At 38.9% G+C, this 18,063-nt stretch overlaps 1 protein-coding gene across 1 annotated transcript in view; it reads left to right on the top strand.

Annotated features, from left to right (window-relative positions):
• The first annotated feature begins 2,708 nt into the window (after nt 1–2,708).
• Nucleotides 2,709–18,063, top strand: part of papss1 (3'-phosphoadenosine 5'-phosphosulfate synthase 1) — a 95,727-nt gene continuing 80,372 nt past the window's right edge. The window contains exons 1-2 of the mRNA XM_073042500.1: nt 2,709–2,861; nt 13,317–13,431. Of these exons, the coding sequence (XP_072898601.1) occupies nt 2,811–2,861; nt 13,317–13,431 (166 nt within the window). The 5' untranslated portion in view covers nt 2,709–2,810. The remainder of the gene's footprint in view (nt 2,862–13,316; nt 13,432–18,063) is intronic.

The following is an 18,063-nucleotide window of genomic DNA, read 5'->3' as shown; positions in this document are numbered from 1 at the left end:
AGGGAAACACCAGGCAGGACTGTGTGAGGAATGTCAGGAAGAGGAGTCAGTAGAACATGTAGTTCTGAGTTGCAGGAAGTATGGGATACAGAAAGAGATGATGAGAATTAATCTAAGGGAATTGGGGGTGCAGGAATCCACATTAAAAGGGTTGCTGGGCATGGGTAAGAGAACACAGGTTAGGGTATTTTTAGCTTTCTTAAGGGGTACAGGGGTTTTTTATAGGATATGATGGATAAACAGGAATAGGGTACTAGGATGGCCAAAGATGGGAGGATAAAGAGTAGGTTAGGGTATGTGTGTGTGTGTGTGTGTGATTGGGTGAAGGGATTTAGAATGTGAGTCTATCGCACACTCCAGAGGAGAAGGTTGCGGTAATGCACCATTAAGCTGGGTGCCAACTGCCATAAAACAAGATGGAGAGAGAGAGAGAGAGAGAGAGAGAGAGAGAGGGTCCAACTGCTGGTGAGTTAATATCCTGGCAAAAACTACAACACGAAGACAAAAGAACACTCCAAGCAACTCTGTGAAAATGTTATTGAAAAGCACAAGTCAGGAGATGGAAACAAGAAAATTTGCAAGCCATTGACTATCCCTTGGAGTATAATTAAGTCAATCATCAAGAAATGGAAAGACTATGCCACAACAGTAAATCTACTTAGAGCAGGCCATTCTCAAAAACTGAGTGACTGTTCAAGAAGGGAACTAGTGAAGGAAGCCACCAAGAGATCCATGACAATTCTGGAGGAGTTATATATGGCTGAGATGGGAGAGACTGGGCATACAACAACTGTTGCCCGGGTGTTTCACCAGTTGCAGCTTTATGGGGGAATAGTAAAGAGGAAGCCACTGTTGTAAAAAACTCACATGAAATCCCAGCCAGAGTTTGCCAGAAGACATATGGGAGACTCTGAAGTCAGCTGAAAGAAAGTTCTATGGTCTGATTAAACCAAAATAGATCTTTCAGCCTATCAAAATAAATGCTACGTTTGGTGTAAGCCAAACATGGCACATCATCAAAAATGCACCATCCCTACTGTGAAGCATGGTGGTGGCTGCATCATGGTGTGGATATGCTTCACTGCAGCAGGCCCTGGAAGGCTTGTGATGGTAGATGGTTAAATGAATGTAGTAAAATACAGGGACACTTGGAGGAAAACCTGATGCAGTCTGCAAGAGAACTGTGACTTGGGAGAAGATTTGTTTTCCAGCAAGACAATGATCAGAAATGTAAAGTGACAGCTACACAGGAGTAGTTTCAAAACAACAAAGATAATATCCTGATGTGGCCAAATCAGAGTCCAGATCTCAATCCAAATGAGATTTGCAGTTGTGCTTGAAAAGGGCTGTTCACTCATGATCCCCATGCAATCTGACAGAGCTTGAGAAGTGTTGTAAAGAAAAATGGGGAAAAATTGCAGTGTCCAGATGTGCAAAGCAGATAGGGACCTACACAGACTCAAGGCTGCCAAAGGTGCATCTACTAGGGGGTGAATACTTACACAATCAGTCATCTTGTGTTCTATATTTGTAATTATGTTCGATCACTTTGTAGAGATCTGTTTTTATTTTGACTCAGAAGGGTCTTTTTTTTGTTGATCAGTGTCAAAGTGTCAAATTAAATCCACTGTAATTCAATATTGTAAAACAACAAAATTAAAACTTCCAAAACATGAAACACTTTGTATAGGCACTGTATAAATTAGTGCATAAAGTGAACAAAAATAGTGAGGTAGCACACATGGGTTCATTGCCCAATCAGAAATGTGATGGCTGAGGGGTAGAAGCTGTTCCTGAAACATTGAGTGTGTCTTCAGGCTCTTGCACCTGGTTGATGGTAGCAATGAGAAGAGGGCATGCCCAAATTGGTGGATGCTTTAGGTAGGGAAGTACTAGATTTTTGATTAGGTTAAAAGAAGGGCCTGTACTGTGCTGTACAACACTAAATTCAACAGTTTCAATAGCTTGTCTTCTAGATAAATGGCCATCAATCTATAACGTTAAATCTGTTTTCTCTCCGCAGCTATTGCCAAATTTGCTGGGTATTTCAAGCAATTTTATTTTGCTCTTGGTGTCTACCTACTATAAAAATGACTTGTGTTGTCTTATAAAAAGGAAGCTGACTGTCCAGTTTTAATGGCTTTGACTTATGTCCGTAACAACGTGATAGATCCTGAACGGACAAAATAAGCTATTTAATTTAAGCAAACTATTACACGGATCAAAATGAAAAAATCACAAACATTTGCAGGAAACTGTGATATCAACTCTGGTTCAGCTGGCAAGTTTTGCTCAGGAATCAGATTTTATATTCATTATTTACAAACGCCGAGGCCGCTATTCCACTGCAGTAATGAGGAAGTGTATCACACAGCCTTTTCTCATTATCAAATGAACTAGTGAGCTGAATGAAGTCTGGCCTCTCCGATTGATGCAGATTTCAGAACAAAGCTGAGAGGATCAACAGCACAGAGAGAAATTATTGAATAGATGTATCAGTTCATTGAGTCCGTGTCAGCCAACAAACTACCCATCTGTACTAATTACATATTAATTCCATGGTTTTATTTTCTCCACACTCTCCATATTCTACTCATACAACGGGACAGGACGACTGATGCGGACCGCTCTGACTGAGCCCGGCTCCGAACCCCCGGCGCTCGGCGATGCCGGCTCTACTCTCGCGAGATCTCGGCCGAGCTCCGCCCCTGACGCGTGTCGTGTCGCGTCCAGCAGAGCAGAGCGGCCGGCGAAACCCGCAGATCCGTTCTGTTGCTCTGCCTCTCGGTCTCCTAATTCGGGTTCTCGCCATGGAGGAGAAGCAAGTGAAGAAAGCGAAGCTTAACAACGATCCGAACTGGGTGAGAGACCGGGCAGACTGGAAAGCGGCGCGGGGCGCGGATGCGAGTCGGATGGTGCTGTTAGTAAGGTTGGGCGGCGGGGGAGTGGAGGAGGAGAGGAGGGAGGGAGTGGGTGGGGGAAGAGGGGAGATTGGCCGGGTGAGGGTAGGGGAGGAAGGAATGGAAGTGAGGAAGCGAAGGGTAGAGGGAGAGAAAGAAGGGAGAAGGGTATAGAGGGAGAGAAAGAAGGGGGAAGGGAGACAGTCAGAAATCGTAAAATATGAATTAATAGCAGGAAAATTATGACACCCAAACTAAACATGTTTGTACTGTGAAATGCTGAAGGCAGCAGTTGTTGGCAATCTTAAATACAAATACTCAGAAATAATGCATCATCTGCTGAAGGAGGGAGTTTAATTAACAATCTAGTCAATTAAGGATCTTCAGATTTGAAAAGCTTGAGAGAACAAGTACAGAAAGGGATGGGGGGGGGGGGGGGGTTGGGGAGGTGGTTTGTGTGAAGACCAGGGTTGTCTCAGTATAGAATCTTTTCGTTACCTTCAAAACAGGTTTAAGAAGGAAATCGGATGGGTAAAAAGAAAGTATGTGATGGATTTGGCAATCAGGTTAAAACTCATCCTGGCTGTGTTGGAGCCCGAAGGTGTGGTGACCTTTGCAGGCTATCCCCAGCACAGTTTTATTTGTGTTGATCATTAATGCAAACAACAGTTTACTGAATGCTTCCATGTACGTATGTGATAAATAAACCTGAAGCGGTTTTTCAGTTATTTTAACGGTAAAAGGGTGACTAAGGAGAGCATAAGTCCTCTTTAAGACCATTAGGGCTTCCTATGTATGGAGCTCCAGGAGATGCCTGATATTTTTAATGTACATTTCTCCCTGTTGTTTACTAAGGAGAATATCATGGATACCAAAGGGCTGGGGGTAATAAGTAAGTTTCCAAATCAGAATCAGGCTTAATATCACCAGCATATGTTGTAAAATTTATTAACGTTATGGCAGCAGTGCAATGAATACATTATAAATATGGAGGGAAAAATTGAATTATAGTAAGTATATATGTCAATGAAATAGTGAAGTTAAAATATGTAGTGCAAAATAAAAGTAGTGAGGTAGTGTTCATGGGTTCAATGTCCTTTTAGGAATTGGATGGCAGGGTGGATGAAGCTGTTCCTGAATTACTTGTGTGTGTGCCTTTAGGCTTCTGTACCTCCTTCCCACCGGTAACAATGAGAAGAGGGCATGTCCTGGGTGGTGGGGTTCCTTAATAATTGACGCCACCTTTCCTTGAAGATGTCTTGGATAAAATGGAGGCTGTTATCCATGATGGAGCAGACTAATCTTGCAAGTTTCAGCAACTTAGTTCAATCTTGTGCAGTCACCTCCACCCCCCCCACCCCCCATACCTGATTTAGCTAGTCAGAATGCTCTTCACAGTACATTTGTGGAAGCTTTTGAGTGTTTTAGTTGACAAACCAAATCTCTTCAAACACCTAATAAAATGTAGCCACAGTCTTGCCTGCTTTATAGTCACCTCAATATGTTGTGTCCGGGTTAGGTCCTCAGAGATATTGACACTCGGGAACTCAAAATTGTTTACTCTTTCCTCTTCTGATCCCTCTACAAGGATTGCTTTGTGTTCCCTTATCTTGCCCTTCTTGAAGTTCACAATCAGATCTTGGGTCTTGCAGACGTTCAGTGCAAGGTTGTTGCTGTGACAACAGTCGACTAACTGATATATCTCCTGTACACCCTTTCACCACCATCTGAAATTCTGCCAACCGTGGATGAATCATCAACAAACTTATAGATGGCATTTGAGCTATGCCTAGCCACACAGTCATGGCTAGAGAGAGTAGAGCAATGCAAATTACAAGGAGAGCAAAGCAGAGCAAGGGAGAAGGTATCCGCACCTTTGAAGTGCATTAAGGTGGAGATATCCCAGGGCCTGACCATGTGTATGCCTGAACCTTATGGGAGGCCAGGGAAAAATCATAGAAGCACTTGTAGAGATATTTACTTTGTTGTCAACCACTGGTGAAGTTCCAGAACACTGGAGGGTGGCTAATGTTGTTCTGTTGCTCAAGAAGGTAACAAGGACAGGCCAGTGAGCCTGAATTCATTTGTAGGGAAGCTGATGAAAGGAATTTAGAGGGACAAAATCTACCATAATTTGGATAGTCAAAGCCTGATCAGGAGTAGTCATCATGGTTTTGTGTGTGGAAAGTCATGTCAGTCAAGTCTTTCAGAGTTTTTTGAAGAAGTAACTACAGGATGGATGAAGGTAAGGTAGTGGATCTATATGGACTTTAGTGGGGCCTTTTACAAGGTCCTGTGTAGCAGAGTGATCAGTAAGGTTAGGTTGCATGGGATTCCGGGGAGCTAGAGAGGTGGATTCTGAATTCACTCGATGGTCTGAAGCATAGGGTGAAGGGTATTTGTCCTTCTGGAGGCCTGTGAGTAGTGCAGTTCTCCATGGGATGAAATTGGGGCCTTTGTTTCATTATGTAAATGATTTGGATGTGAATATCATGGCACAAGTTAACAAGTTTGTTGATGAAATTAAGTTAGGGAGAGGGACCTGTTGTTGGTGAAGGAAGTTTCAATGAATTGCAAAGAGACCTTGATCATTTGGGGAGATAGGCTGAGGAATGGCAAATGGATTTCTACTTGGATAAGTTTCAGGTCATGCACTTTAGATATTACCCTACTGAAGGACTTGTACAGTGAATGGCAGGGCACTGACAACTGTTGTGGAGTGAGTGCAGATGCTGCCTGGACTAGAGAGCCTAAGCTATAGGGAGAGGTTGGCTACTTGGATCATTATTTATTGAGATACAGCACAAAGTAGGTACTTACGGCCCTTTGTGCCATGTCACCCAGCAGCTCCAGATTTAACCCTAGTCTGATCATGGGATAATTTACAATGACCAATTAACCTGCCAACCGGTACATCTTTGGACTGTGGGAGGAAACTGGAAAACCCAGTGGAAACCCACACAATTACGGGAAGAATGTACAAACTGCTTATAGGCAGTGGAGGGAATTGAACCTGGATCACTGATACTGTAAAGTGTTTTGCTAATCACTACCTTAGAGAATTTTTTGAGATCATGAGGGGTGTGGGTAAAGTGGGCAGTCATAGGGGAGTCCAAAGCAGATATTACAGCGGAACAATTTAAAAGAAACCTTTAATGAGGGTATTGAGTAGCTGAAATCAGTTGCTATAGGAAGTCGTTGTGGGTACAACTGCAACATTTAAGAGGCATTTGGATAGGTACATGGAGGAGACGGGCTTGGAGGGTTATAATCCAAGCAGAGGTAACTGGGACTAGCAGGGATGATGCTGTGGTCAGCTTTCTTCAGTTGGGCTGAAGCTTTATAACTATGATTCTGTGGAGTATAGTACAGGGGAGTACACACAGCAGAAGGTAAATGGGAACTGGAGAAAGCAAGTGATGAAACAATAGAAGAACTTGAGAAATATGCAGGTGTTGAAAATACACATTAGATGGGCAAGGACAAAGAGAATGCTTTAATATTGCAAGTGAGTGATCTTGCCTCAGAACTGGATAGCCCTGACACACAGGAAAAGCTGCGTATTTGATATAGGAAAAGGAGTAGTAGTTATCTTGTATCTAACTCATTGGCGCTGAAAGTGAAATCTTGGTCAGAGAGGTAGAACAAAGGCAAAGCAGAATAGAAAAGAATGAAATGCTGATGGGCGTAAAAGCACTGAGAAAGCTGCAGAGATTCAGAAACGGGAAAGAATAACATCATAACAGAAGAAGAGGAAGATGGAAATGAGTAGGAAAGAACTAAGAATTTAGGCAAAAGAGACAATATAAGAGAAATAGAGCAAATGAGAGCCATGAGAGTTGGTATTTTAAGATGGATGTAGAAGTGAGCCTGACAACATTGAATGCAGAGCAGTTCAGAAACATTTGCTATGATATGGAAGCTCGTAATTTGCTCCATTTCTAATTTAGAATGGATTGGAGATACTTGTAAGGCAGGTGGGGTCTGTGGAAGAGTTGGAACTTTTGAGATCAATAACCCTTCAGAAACCAAATGCTTAAAGCAAAGAAACAAGGATGGGTGGGACCAAATTATCCATTGTTCATAATCAATTTATTTAGTGGAGAGGAAAGTATTTTAGGGCCATTGAAGAGGTAAACTAAACTGCCCAGGCCAAATGAAAATGCACTAGAGGTGTGAGGTACAGAACATAGGAATTATTGGAAATCATAATGGATACAGAAATATTCAGTTGATCAGATAGTATCAATGGAGAGAGAAAATAAAATGAGTTTGTGTTATAGGTAGATGATTTGCATCAGACCAAAGCATTTTTGACATACACAAAATAACCTAATAGAATATCACCAACATTTTCTGATTTCAGTTCAGATTTTCGACAACTGCATTTTTTTTTTGCTTTGCTATTTTTATGCCTTGAATGAAATGGAAAATTCTTTGTAAATTTGTTTTGTTTTAATTCTAATCTGCTTTGTTGCCAGGAGAACCAGTATTAATAGGAAGGTATAATTACTACAACAATTTTACACACAATTTGCAATATACAATTCTGAATAAGAATATAATGTATATTCAGTAGGGTTTGAATATGATCTGCACACCCTTGTTATTTCTTCATTGTCTCAAGCCTGCATTCAGTATTGGTATTTTTATTGCTAATACTGGACAGGAATCATTTTAGTATGAAAATTAATCATGCTTATTAGTTCAGTTTAAGAATTTCTAACGAATTTTAATAAAACAACTGTACTTGTGGGATCTAAATTTTTTAATTAATTTCAATTTCTATTTAAACATGGGGTTTAACTTAAAAAGCACTTGGGACAGTGGGTAGGAAAGGTTTTTAGATTGTGATTGATTGTAATGTATTAGACAAATGTGACTAGCTTAAATGGGTGTCTTGGTCAGTAGGGCTCTTTGGGACCAAGGGCCTGTTTCTGTGCTGTATGACTGTAGACATTTCCATCTTCTAGAAATTGTATATTCCAGTGGAGATAACTTCATTCGCCCCATCTCTGATCTGTTCCCACAACCTATGGACTCTCACTTTCAAGGACTCATCATCTTGTGTTCTTTATATTGATTATTTATTATTATATATTTTTTTTCTTTTGTGCCTGCACAATTTGTTGTCTTTTGCACATTCATTGTTTGTCCTTTTTGGTACAGTCCATCATTGATTCTATTGTGGTTCTTGGGTTGCATATGGTGACATATGTACTTCAATAAATTTACTTTCAACTTATTGAGTTTTTAAACTTTTCCATTTATTTTATTGTAATCTGTTGCAATATTAAAGGGAGAGAATGAACACTTCCTTGGCTCTGAAACCACAGCTTTTGCAGCTTGAAAATTGCCCTGTAAATAGCTTTCTCTTGCACCTGTCCTTAAAGCTATCCATGTGAAATGAAAACCAGTAAAGATTCACAGAGCAGCACAACCCAGAACTCTTTCAAAATGTATTAAAGCAAGCATACCATAAAAAATAATAAAAAATGTAAGTATTATAAGTAATGTGGCATGAAATGTCACAGAAATTACAGATGGTATAAAATTAATCACTATTGGCCACTTTACTAATATATATTTGCCTTTGTTTCACACATCCTTGTCTCTGCATAGGTGAGCAATTCCTTTTTTTTGCAGTCTCTTCACAAGCTATTCTTTAAAATATTTTTAACTGTGTTGAATTTGGGCAGAACACATTATCAGGCACTTGAACTGAATTACACATGTATCTTCAGCTTCCTTTTAGTTGATAGTGTTTTCCCTGATTCAACTTTTTATATAATCTACAAATCACGTGACAATTGATATAGTCATCTGTTTTGCTTGTGGCATCTTCATCTTGTTTGCTGTTGTGGGACTACCATGAACTGTCTTGTAGTATAATGTTTAACCAACAATTAGCTCAGCAAAGATGCCTGTTCGGGAGGATAGGGTGAAGCAACAAGTTGAGTTTGCATTCTAAAAGAGCATTAATAAGGTTTTTTTTCTTCTGAAGTTTTACTGGAAAAGATGATCAATGCATTTTGTTTGGGGATGGAAATGTATTATAGTCTGAGCTTTCAAAAATTCTGTAAGTGCTTGCTGAAGATGGATCTGGCTACACCAGAGCCATTTTGTTATTTATAAAATGATTTGTAATTTTATTACATGGGAAGGATCGAGGAGAAAATTTTGGGATTGTATAAATGAATTCTCCAGTTTTATTTTCAATTTACAACCCACCTGAAATGTTCAGTGTTGACGCAAGTTTCTTTTGCCATATTGGAATAGGAATGTTTGTCAATTTTAGTTTGCCATGAGTTTACCACTCTTGCTGAAGGTGTCTGACTGTACCCAAATTCAGCAAAAAGTTTGCAAGCTAATTAGTTGCAAGTAAACACTAAGATCAATATTGAGACCCTAAACCACCCATGGACACCAGCCGGCTTTTACGATCCCACCAAAGCTTCAAATATTATGGAATTAAGCACAAAGTTGTTTGTTCACATTTCTGCAGGTGCCTGGCACATGATTAATGGGCTGACAGCAACAATAGCAGGACAGGACACTAGGGATTCACAGATTTTTGGTACTCCTATGTTAAAAATAGCATCTTGGGTATTTACAAAATTCAGCTGAGAGTTAAGAGCGTAATAAATCTCACCTGAGTGATGCTTTGGTGAACTATTTCGATGTGAATCTCAATAGAGTTTGTGAATTTAATCTTAGTTTACTGAAGTTATAAAACTGAAGATGCAGATTTGTTTTGTATTGTAGTCATTTCTTTGACCTGAGTCTTCACTGCAGAGGACCTATGCACATTCTTTTCAAATTCTTCCTCCCACTGATTCACAGTGCTTCCATCAGTATAACTTGTGCTACACAGTTGCATTGACAACGTTCCACAGATCTTGATTATTCTCAGTGAATACAGAATTACTTCCACCTTTTATTCCATCTCCACCCCACAAACTTGCATCAGCAACTTAAGCATATATTGCAGTATTATTGAGTGGGTGATAATCATCCATGTAGTCTTTCAATATAGATAGGAACAACAGGGAGTCATGTATCAAACCATATTTGCATCATGAACTTGCTAATCCTTTTGCAGCGGGAATCAATATAAATTAGAGATTATTCCCCTCTCATATTGTTCTCTTGTTTTATCATTGGTTTCCCTTAGCAACTTTAATGTAGTGAAGTTTCCTCCCCCCCCCCCCCCCATGTAAATTGTAATATTTTTGGCTTGGTGCTCTAAGTAACAGATTGAACAGTCCAGAGACAGAATTTTGTGATTTTGCCACTTCCATGCTGGCATCTTGATAGCTACACTAATGTGGTCATTGCAAAATTTCAACTTTAACTTAAAAAAGGGTATTAATTGTTGTTGCAAGATAATTTCTTGGAAATAAAATCCAAGGACTGCCTAAAACCAGGAACTCCCTGAAGAATTTATTTGATAAGTTTTGAAGGACAATATTGAATTAAGTTTATTGAATTTATTTAAATCTTACATCCGTCCCACAACATGAGGGAGTAAAAATCTGTGTTATGTCTCCATCGCAATGTACAGACATGAATTTAAAAGTTTAATGACTTGTAGAAGGAAGTTGACCTGTTGGTCCTGGCGTTAATGCTGCAGGTCCATTTGCCAGATGGAAACATCTGAACAGTTTATTGTTGAGGTGACTGGTGTCCCTGATGATCTTCCAGGCCGCCTTTCTGCACCTTCTGCTATATATGTCCTCAATGAAGGGAAGTTCACATCCACAGAAATGCTGGGCTGTCTGTACCACTCACTGCAGTGCCCAGCAGTCGAGGTTTGTGCGGTTCCATACCAAGGGGTGATACAGCCAGTCAGGATGCTCTCAATGATGCTCCTGTAGAAATCTTGAGGATTTGGGGGCCCTCGCAAAAGTTCTTCAGTCGCCTGAGGTGGAAGAGACGCTGTTGTGTTTTTTTTTGCCACAAAGCCAGTGTGTACAGTCCAGGTGAGATCAATTCTAAGGAACTTGAAACTACCGTAGATGTCGGATTATAAGCCGCTACTTTTTTCCCATGCTTTGAACAGCATTGAACATAGCGGCTTATAATAAGGTGCGGCTAATAGAAAGTTTTTTCCCATGCCGCCAAAACATTTTGCCTCGTAACAGTAGACCAATAAAATTGATGAGTAGTTCACAGTCCAATGAAATTGTACGATAAATCAAGCGCACTTCACAAATTATTGTAAATCAGCCATTTGTACTCACCCTCATCAACATGGAAAACACTCGAAGAAAAGCGTATGATGCAGCTTTTAAGTTAAAGGCAATCAATCTGGCGGTTGAACAAGGAAATCGAGCTGCTGCGCGTAATCTTGGCATACATGAATCGATGGTGAGACGGTGGAGATTTAATTTGGGACTGCCGCTTCAGGTCAGGAATGGCTCACGTGATATTAGACAGCAGTACAAGGGAGGGAGGGAGCGAAACTGAGGATTCCGCTGCACCGAAACTGCTAGCGATTCAGTAAACAAAAAAACAGTAAAACTCGTGTGTGAATGGTATCGGGCCAATAAGGACACAAGTGTCCGATGTTACCAAATACCGGTAGGTATAACAAAGTTTAGCCTTACCAAATATGTGTAGCGAGGGTTTGGTTTGGGGGAAAAAGGAGTATAAATAAGAGCAGAATGTAAGGGGAAGGCAAAACGCGTTCTGCAATAAAGCCACGCTGCACTGTAATCCGGTGTTGGTTGTCTCTCTTCCAAAACGAACACAGGGCAGAATTTGAAGCCCAACACGTGTAATATCTTTCTGTGTAAATATCTCATATTACAAGCGGCCGAAAATCCGGTGCGCCGGAAATCCAGTGCGCCGAAAATCCGGTCCGCCGGAAATCCAGTGCGCCGAAAATCCGTTCCGCCGGAAATTCGGTGCGGCCTAAAATCCGATGCGGCCTGTATAATTAAAAAAATGATTTTATTTCTAAAATTAGAGCCAGCGGCTATTAATCAGGTGCGCTCTGTAGTCCGGAATCTACGGTACTCACCCTCTCAACTGCAAAACCCATTGATATTGATTGGGGTGAGCCTGTCTCCATTCCTCCTGTAATCCACAATCAGTTTTTGTGTTTTTTGGGCATTGAGATTGTTATCATTGCACCACTGTGTGAGGGTATCAACCTCTCCTCTGTAACCTGTCTTGTCACTGCTAGAAATAAGGCAGTGTCGTGTCATCTGCGATTTTGATCAGGTTGGAGCTGTGTGTGGCAGCACAATCGTGAGGGTAAAATATTCAGAATTCAAAAGGCAGTATTTAATCTGGAGCCAGAAACATGTCATATGCAGGTGAAGTAAAATTGTATGGACAGAACTTATCGTTCAAGCAGGCCATTGTGACCACAATGTCTTGAAGCATATTTAAGCTCTTGGAACCTCTAATTTTAATTGAGGTATTTCCTGCTCTACCTAATCATATCAAAATAACATTCAATTTTTTTCCCCCTTAACTTCCTCATTAATGATCTGTGCTCTTTGCCTTGATTATTCCATAAGGTAGCAAGTTCTGCATTCTACGCACTCTTTAGAGAAGCTGTCTTTAGATTCTTACATCATCAGGGTTTCTCTTCCTGCCATCACGGACATTTACACTACAAGCTGCATCCGCAAAGCAAACAGCATTAAAAGGGACCCCACGCACCCCTCATGACAGACAGACATACTTTATTGATCCCGAGGGAAATTGGGTTTCGTTACAGCCGCACCAATCAAGAATAGTGAAGAAATATAGCAATATAAAACCATAAATAATTAAATAATAATAATAAGTTAATCATGCCAAGTGGAAATAAGTCCAGGACCAGCCTATTGGCTCAGGGTGTCTGACACTCTGAGGGAGGAGTTGTAAAGTTTGATGGCCACAGGTAGGAATGACTTCCTATGACAAACTCATACAAACTCTTCTCCCTCCTGCCGTCTGGGAAAAGGCACCGAAGCATTCGGGCTCTCACGACCAGACTATGTAACAGTTTCTTCCCCCAAGCTATCAGACTCCTCAATACCCAGAGCTTGGACTGACACCTTACTGCCCTATTGTCCTGTTTATTATTTATTGTAATGCCTGCACAGTTTTGTGCACTTTATGTAGTCCTGGGTAGGTCTGTAGTCTAGTGTTTTTTTTCCTTTTTTTTTTACATAGCTCAGTCTAGTTTTTGTACTGTGTCATATCATGGTCCTGAAAAACATCTCATTTTTACTATGTACTGTACATAGCAGTTATGGTCAAAATGACAATAAAAGTGACTTGACTTGATATTTTATTTATGCACCTTCATTGGTCACATAGCTATAAATGCAAAGTTGTGTGTTATTCTTTTTCTCTCATAAAGTAAGTTTAACTGCACTGTATTGCCATTCACTCCTCATTGACATGTCTTTATAGGGTAAACAGAGGGCAACCAATGTGACCTTCCAAGCTCACCATGTTAGCAGGAACAAGCGTGGACAAGTTGTAGGAACCAGAGGTGGCTTTCGTGGGTGTACTGTCTGGCTTACAGGTAATGTTCCTTGTTCTGTTTTTAAATGGTCTCTTAAACTCTCCTGCGTTGCCCACCTCTTTCTGGTATAGCACTCAATGCAGTATTTTTCTTGCTACTCTCCTACTGACACCCTAACTAAGCTTCAACTTGATCAAGTGTTTATCTCAACATTCATGCTCAGTCCAAGTCGCAGTCCTGTTAATTCACGTTGCATTACCTTTTCTTGAAGTGTACCATTTTCAGTAGTACTTGAATATTCTCACATCTGTGAGCTCACAGCGCCAGTGAACTGGGTTTGATCCTGATCACTGCTGTGATGTGCTTGGAATTAACACGGTCTTCCTTAGATTGTGTAGTTTTTAATAGTTTCCCTTCTAGAACTCCAAGACAATGAATAACAGGAGAATCAGGGTGGAGTTGATGTTAATGTTGGTTATAGTGAAATAAATGTGGAAATTAGATTGATAGTAGAGCTCTGAGAACTGACATAGACTTGATAAGCTGAATGGCCTCCTCTTATAAATATGAACTCTGGGGGGGGAAATGAATTATTTGACTCTTGATTTGTGGCTGGTACTGTGTTCTTCTCTACACTGGATGTGGTGGAATTGTGGCTTTATTACAATATTAGTAATCCAGGGATGTGGCAAAAAGCTTGTCGCTCAGATCATTTTGAGCCTGTCAGTATTAAGTACCATCGCTAAAACGTCTTCCTTTCTCCCTGCACGATCATACCCTTAAATCTGAGCTACAGAACCAAGAGTTCCCCGTTTCCTATGTTGCCTGATATGATGAGCAGATTTTGAATGGATAATTCAAGACAGCTCCTTACTGTAAAAGCTACAGTTGCAAGAAAAGTTTGTGAGCCCTTTGCTATTACCAGGTCTTCTGCATTAATTACTCATAAAATGTGGTCTGATCTTTATTTAAGTCACAATGGTAGACAAACACACAGACGAACTAATAACACACAAACAATTGTACTTTTCATGTCTTTTTGAATATTGTTTAATCATTTGCATTCCAGGCTAGAAAAAGTTTTATTTCATAACTAGTAGAACTTTTAGCAGCAAAAACCTCCACCAGACTTTTCCTGTAGCTGCTGATCAGACTCAGACAATGGCGAGGAGGAATTTTAGACTATTCCTCCATACAAAACTGTTTCAGTTTAGCAATATTTCTGGGATACCTTCTTCAGGTCATGCCACAGCATCTCAATTGGGTTAAGGTCTGAACTCTGACTTTCCCATTCTAAAAGATAAGTTTTCTTGTTTTTAAACCATTCTTTTGTTGATTTACTCTTTTTTGGATCATCCAACTTCTATTAAGCTTCAGATCATGGACCGCTACCCTGACATTCTCCTGGAAAATGTCTTGATAAAATATTGAAATCATTGTTCCCTCAATTATAGCTAGTTGTTCAGGCCCTAAGGCAACAAAGCAGCCCCAAACCATAATGCTCCTTCCACCATGCTTCAGTTTTTGGTGATGACGTCTTGGTGTTGGTGCGCTGCGTCCTTTTTCCTCCAAACATAGCAATGTCCATTTCTTACTTTATCAATCTTTTTTTATTAAGTTTCAAATAGATAAACATAACAATGATAGTAATACAAAGAGATCGGGATTACATTAATAATGGTTAACGTAAACATAAACAGACTCCGAGTAACATGTGCAATCTAAGCCTCCCAATCTCTCAGTAACTAAACAAGAAAGGTTCAAAGAAAAAAGATTTTTACAAGAAAAAAATCCCCCTAAACTAACAAAAAAAAAATCCTGAATGAAAACAAAACAAAAGCTGGGCTGCCTTGTTTCATTGGTTAATATATTTATTTATCATTAACTCCGCTCCTCTGTACACAAACAAAAAGTTAATGAGAAGGATTCGGAAAAGGTCAGCTTACATCATATGAAAATGTTTCTTCAAATTTAACCGAAGAGTCGATAGTACCACTCCTAATTTTTTCCAAGTTTAAACATATTATAGTTTGGGAAAACCATTGAAATGTAGTAGGGGGATTAGAATCTTTCCATTTAAATAAAATGGATCTTCTGGCTATTAATGTAACAAATGCAATCAAATAGCAAGCTGAAGGGGATAATTAACTAGGGTCCATCACTGGTAATCCAAAAAATGCAGTAATAGGATGAGGTTGTAAATCAATACACAAAACTGCTGAAGTAATATCAAAAATCTTTCCAATATTTTTCTAAAAGAGGACAAGACCAGAACATATGTGTCAAGGAAGCTACTTCAGACTTGCATCTGTCACAGACAGGATTTATATGGCAATAAAAGCGAGCTAACTTATCCTTGGACATATGGGCCCTATGAACCACCTTAAATTGTATCAAGGTGTGTCTAGCACACATTGAAGAAGTGTTAACTAGTTGGAGAATTTTCTCCCATTTCTCTACAGGTAAAGATACCCGAAGTTCTCTTTTCTCATTCATTAAATTTCTCAGATGTACCTAGAAGTATTTTCGTAATCAGATCATAAATAATTGCTATTAAACTCTTCTGATAGGGGTTTAAGCCTAAAATTTTTTCTGTAATTTCAGTTTGATGTGATACTGGAATAGTAGGTAACATACCGTAATATTCAAAAAGTTTCTAACCTGTAAATATCTGAAAAAATGTGATCTAGGCAAACTATATTTATTAGACAACTGTTCAAAAGACATGAGACAGTTATCCATGATAAGTCACGAAAACATGTTATTACCTTCATTCTCCATAAAAGAAAAGCTTGATCAATTCTAGAAGGTTGGAAGAAAAAATTAGATATAATAGGATAAATCTATTCAATCCAAAAATTTATGAAATTGAAACCATATTCATATTGTATGTTTAGTTATTGGATTAGTCATTTGTTTATTCAGTTTAGTAAATGCTAAGATAGAAGCCAATGAGAACCCCTGTATAGACTCGAGCTCGAGGTTCTCCCATCGTGGACAATGAATTTCATTCAGATCTTGCCCAGAACATTCAATATTGAATATTAATTGCCCAATGATAGAATCTTAAATTCCGCATTGCCAAACCACCCTCCTTTTTTGATTTCTGTAAATATTTCTTTCTTAATCTAGGGTTTTTATTCTGCCATATATATGAAGAAGTTTTAGGGTCAATAATATCCAAAAAGGATTTAGAAATGAAAATTGGTACCACCTGAAATAGATACAGAAACTTGGGTAAAATAATCATCTTAATAGTATTAATTCTACTAATCAACGATAAGGACAATGGGGACCATTTAGTAAGCAGTTGTTTAACATGATCAATTAAGGGTAAAAAGTTAACTTTAAATAGATCCATATGCTTCTTAGTAATTTTAACACCCAAATAAGTAATCAGTGATCAGTCTGAATGGTGATTGTCTATAGATTGGAGTTTGCATATTTAATGGGAAAAGTTCACTCTTACTAAGATTCAATATATAACCAGAAAAAGTACTAAACTGAGCAAGTAGTGATATTATTGCAGGAATGGATTTCTCTGGTTTAGAGATATATAATAACAGGTCATCTGCATATAGCAATACCTTATGTATCTCATTCCCACTAATAATACCAACTATATTGGGTGAATCATGAAGAGCGATTGCCAAGGGCTCCAAAGCAATATCAACTAGTAAGGGACTTAAAGAACAGCCCTGTCTAGTACCTCGAAAATGCCTGAAAAAGGGGGATCTCTGATTATTGATAAGTACAGAGGTGTATAGTATATCAATTTAATCCAAAATATAAACTTTGTGCTAAAATTAAATTTCTCAAGCATATTAAATAAATATTCCCATTCAACTCTATCAAACGCCTTTTTGGTGTCACGCGAAATAACACATTCTGGGGTTTTAGATGAAGGAGTATATACAATATTCATTAACCTCCTAACATTAAAATGCAAATAACGATTTTTAATAAATCCTGTCTGGTCATCAGAGACAATTTGTGGCAATACATTTTCCAATCAAATTGCCAATATTTTGGAAAAGATTTTGTCCACATTCAACAAGGATATAGGTCTATATGATGCACATTCAGTGGGGTCTTTATCTTTTTTAGGAATTAAAGAAATAGATGCTTCATAAAAGGATTGTGGTAATTTACGTACAAATAAGGCATCCTTAAAGATTCTGCATAACCAAGGAGAAAGTAGATTTGAAAAATTCTACGGTATACCCATCCAAACCAGGTGCTTTACCAGAATTATTGCTTTCTTTATTTCTTCCGTGATGGGTGCATCTAATGCTAAACGTTCATTAAGTGGTAATTTTGGAATATTCAATTTCCTTAGAAATTCATGCATTATGGTAGAATCATCAGGAAATTCTGATTGGTATAAAGAGGTATAGGATTCTTGAAAAGATTTATTAATTTCATCATGGTCAATCATCAAACTACCATCCCGTTTAAGAACTTTAATAATCTGATGTTTAGCAGAAGCAATTTTCAATTGGTTGGCCAATAATTTACCTGATTTATCACCATGTATATAAAATAAACTCTTAGTTTTAAGTAATTGATTTTCAATCGGGGATGTTAATAACAAACTGTGTTGCATCTGAAGTTCAACTCTCTTTTTATAAAGCTCCAGATTAGGAGCAACAGAATATTTTTTATCAATTTATTTAATCTTATCAAACAATG

The sequence above is a fragment of the Hemitrygon akajei genome, chromosome 4 (assembly GCF_048418815.1).
Source record: "Hemitrygon akajei chromosome 4, sHemAka1.3, whole genome shotgun sequence".
NCBI lineage: Eukaryota > Metazoa > Chordata > Chondrichthyes > Myliobatiformes > Dasyatidae > Hemitrygon > Hemitrygon akajei.
This window is presented reverse-complemented; position numbering and strand designations above follow the sequence as displayed.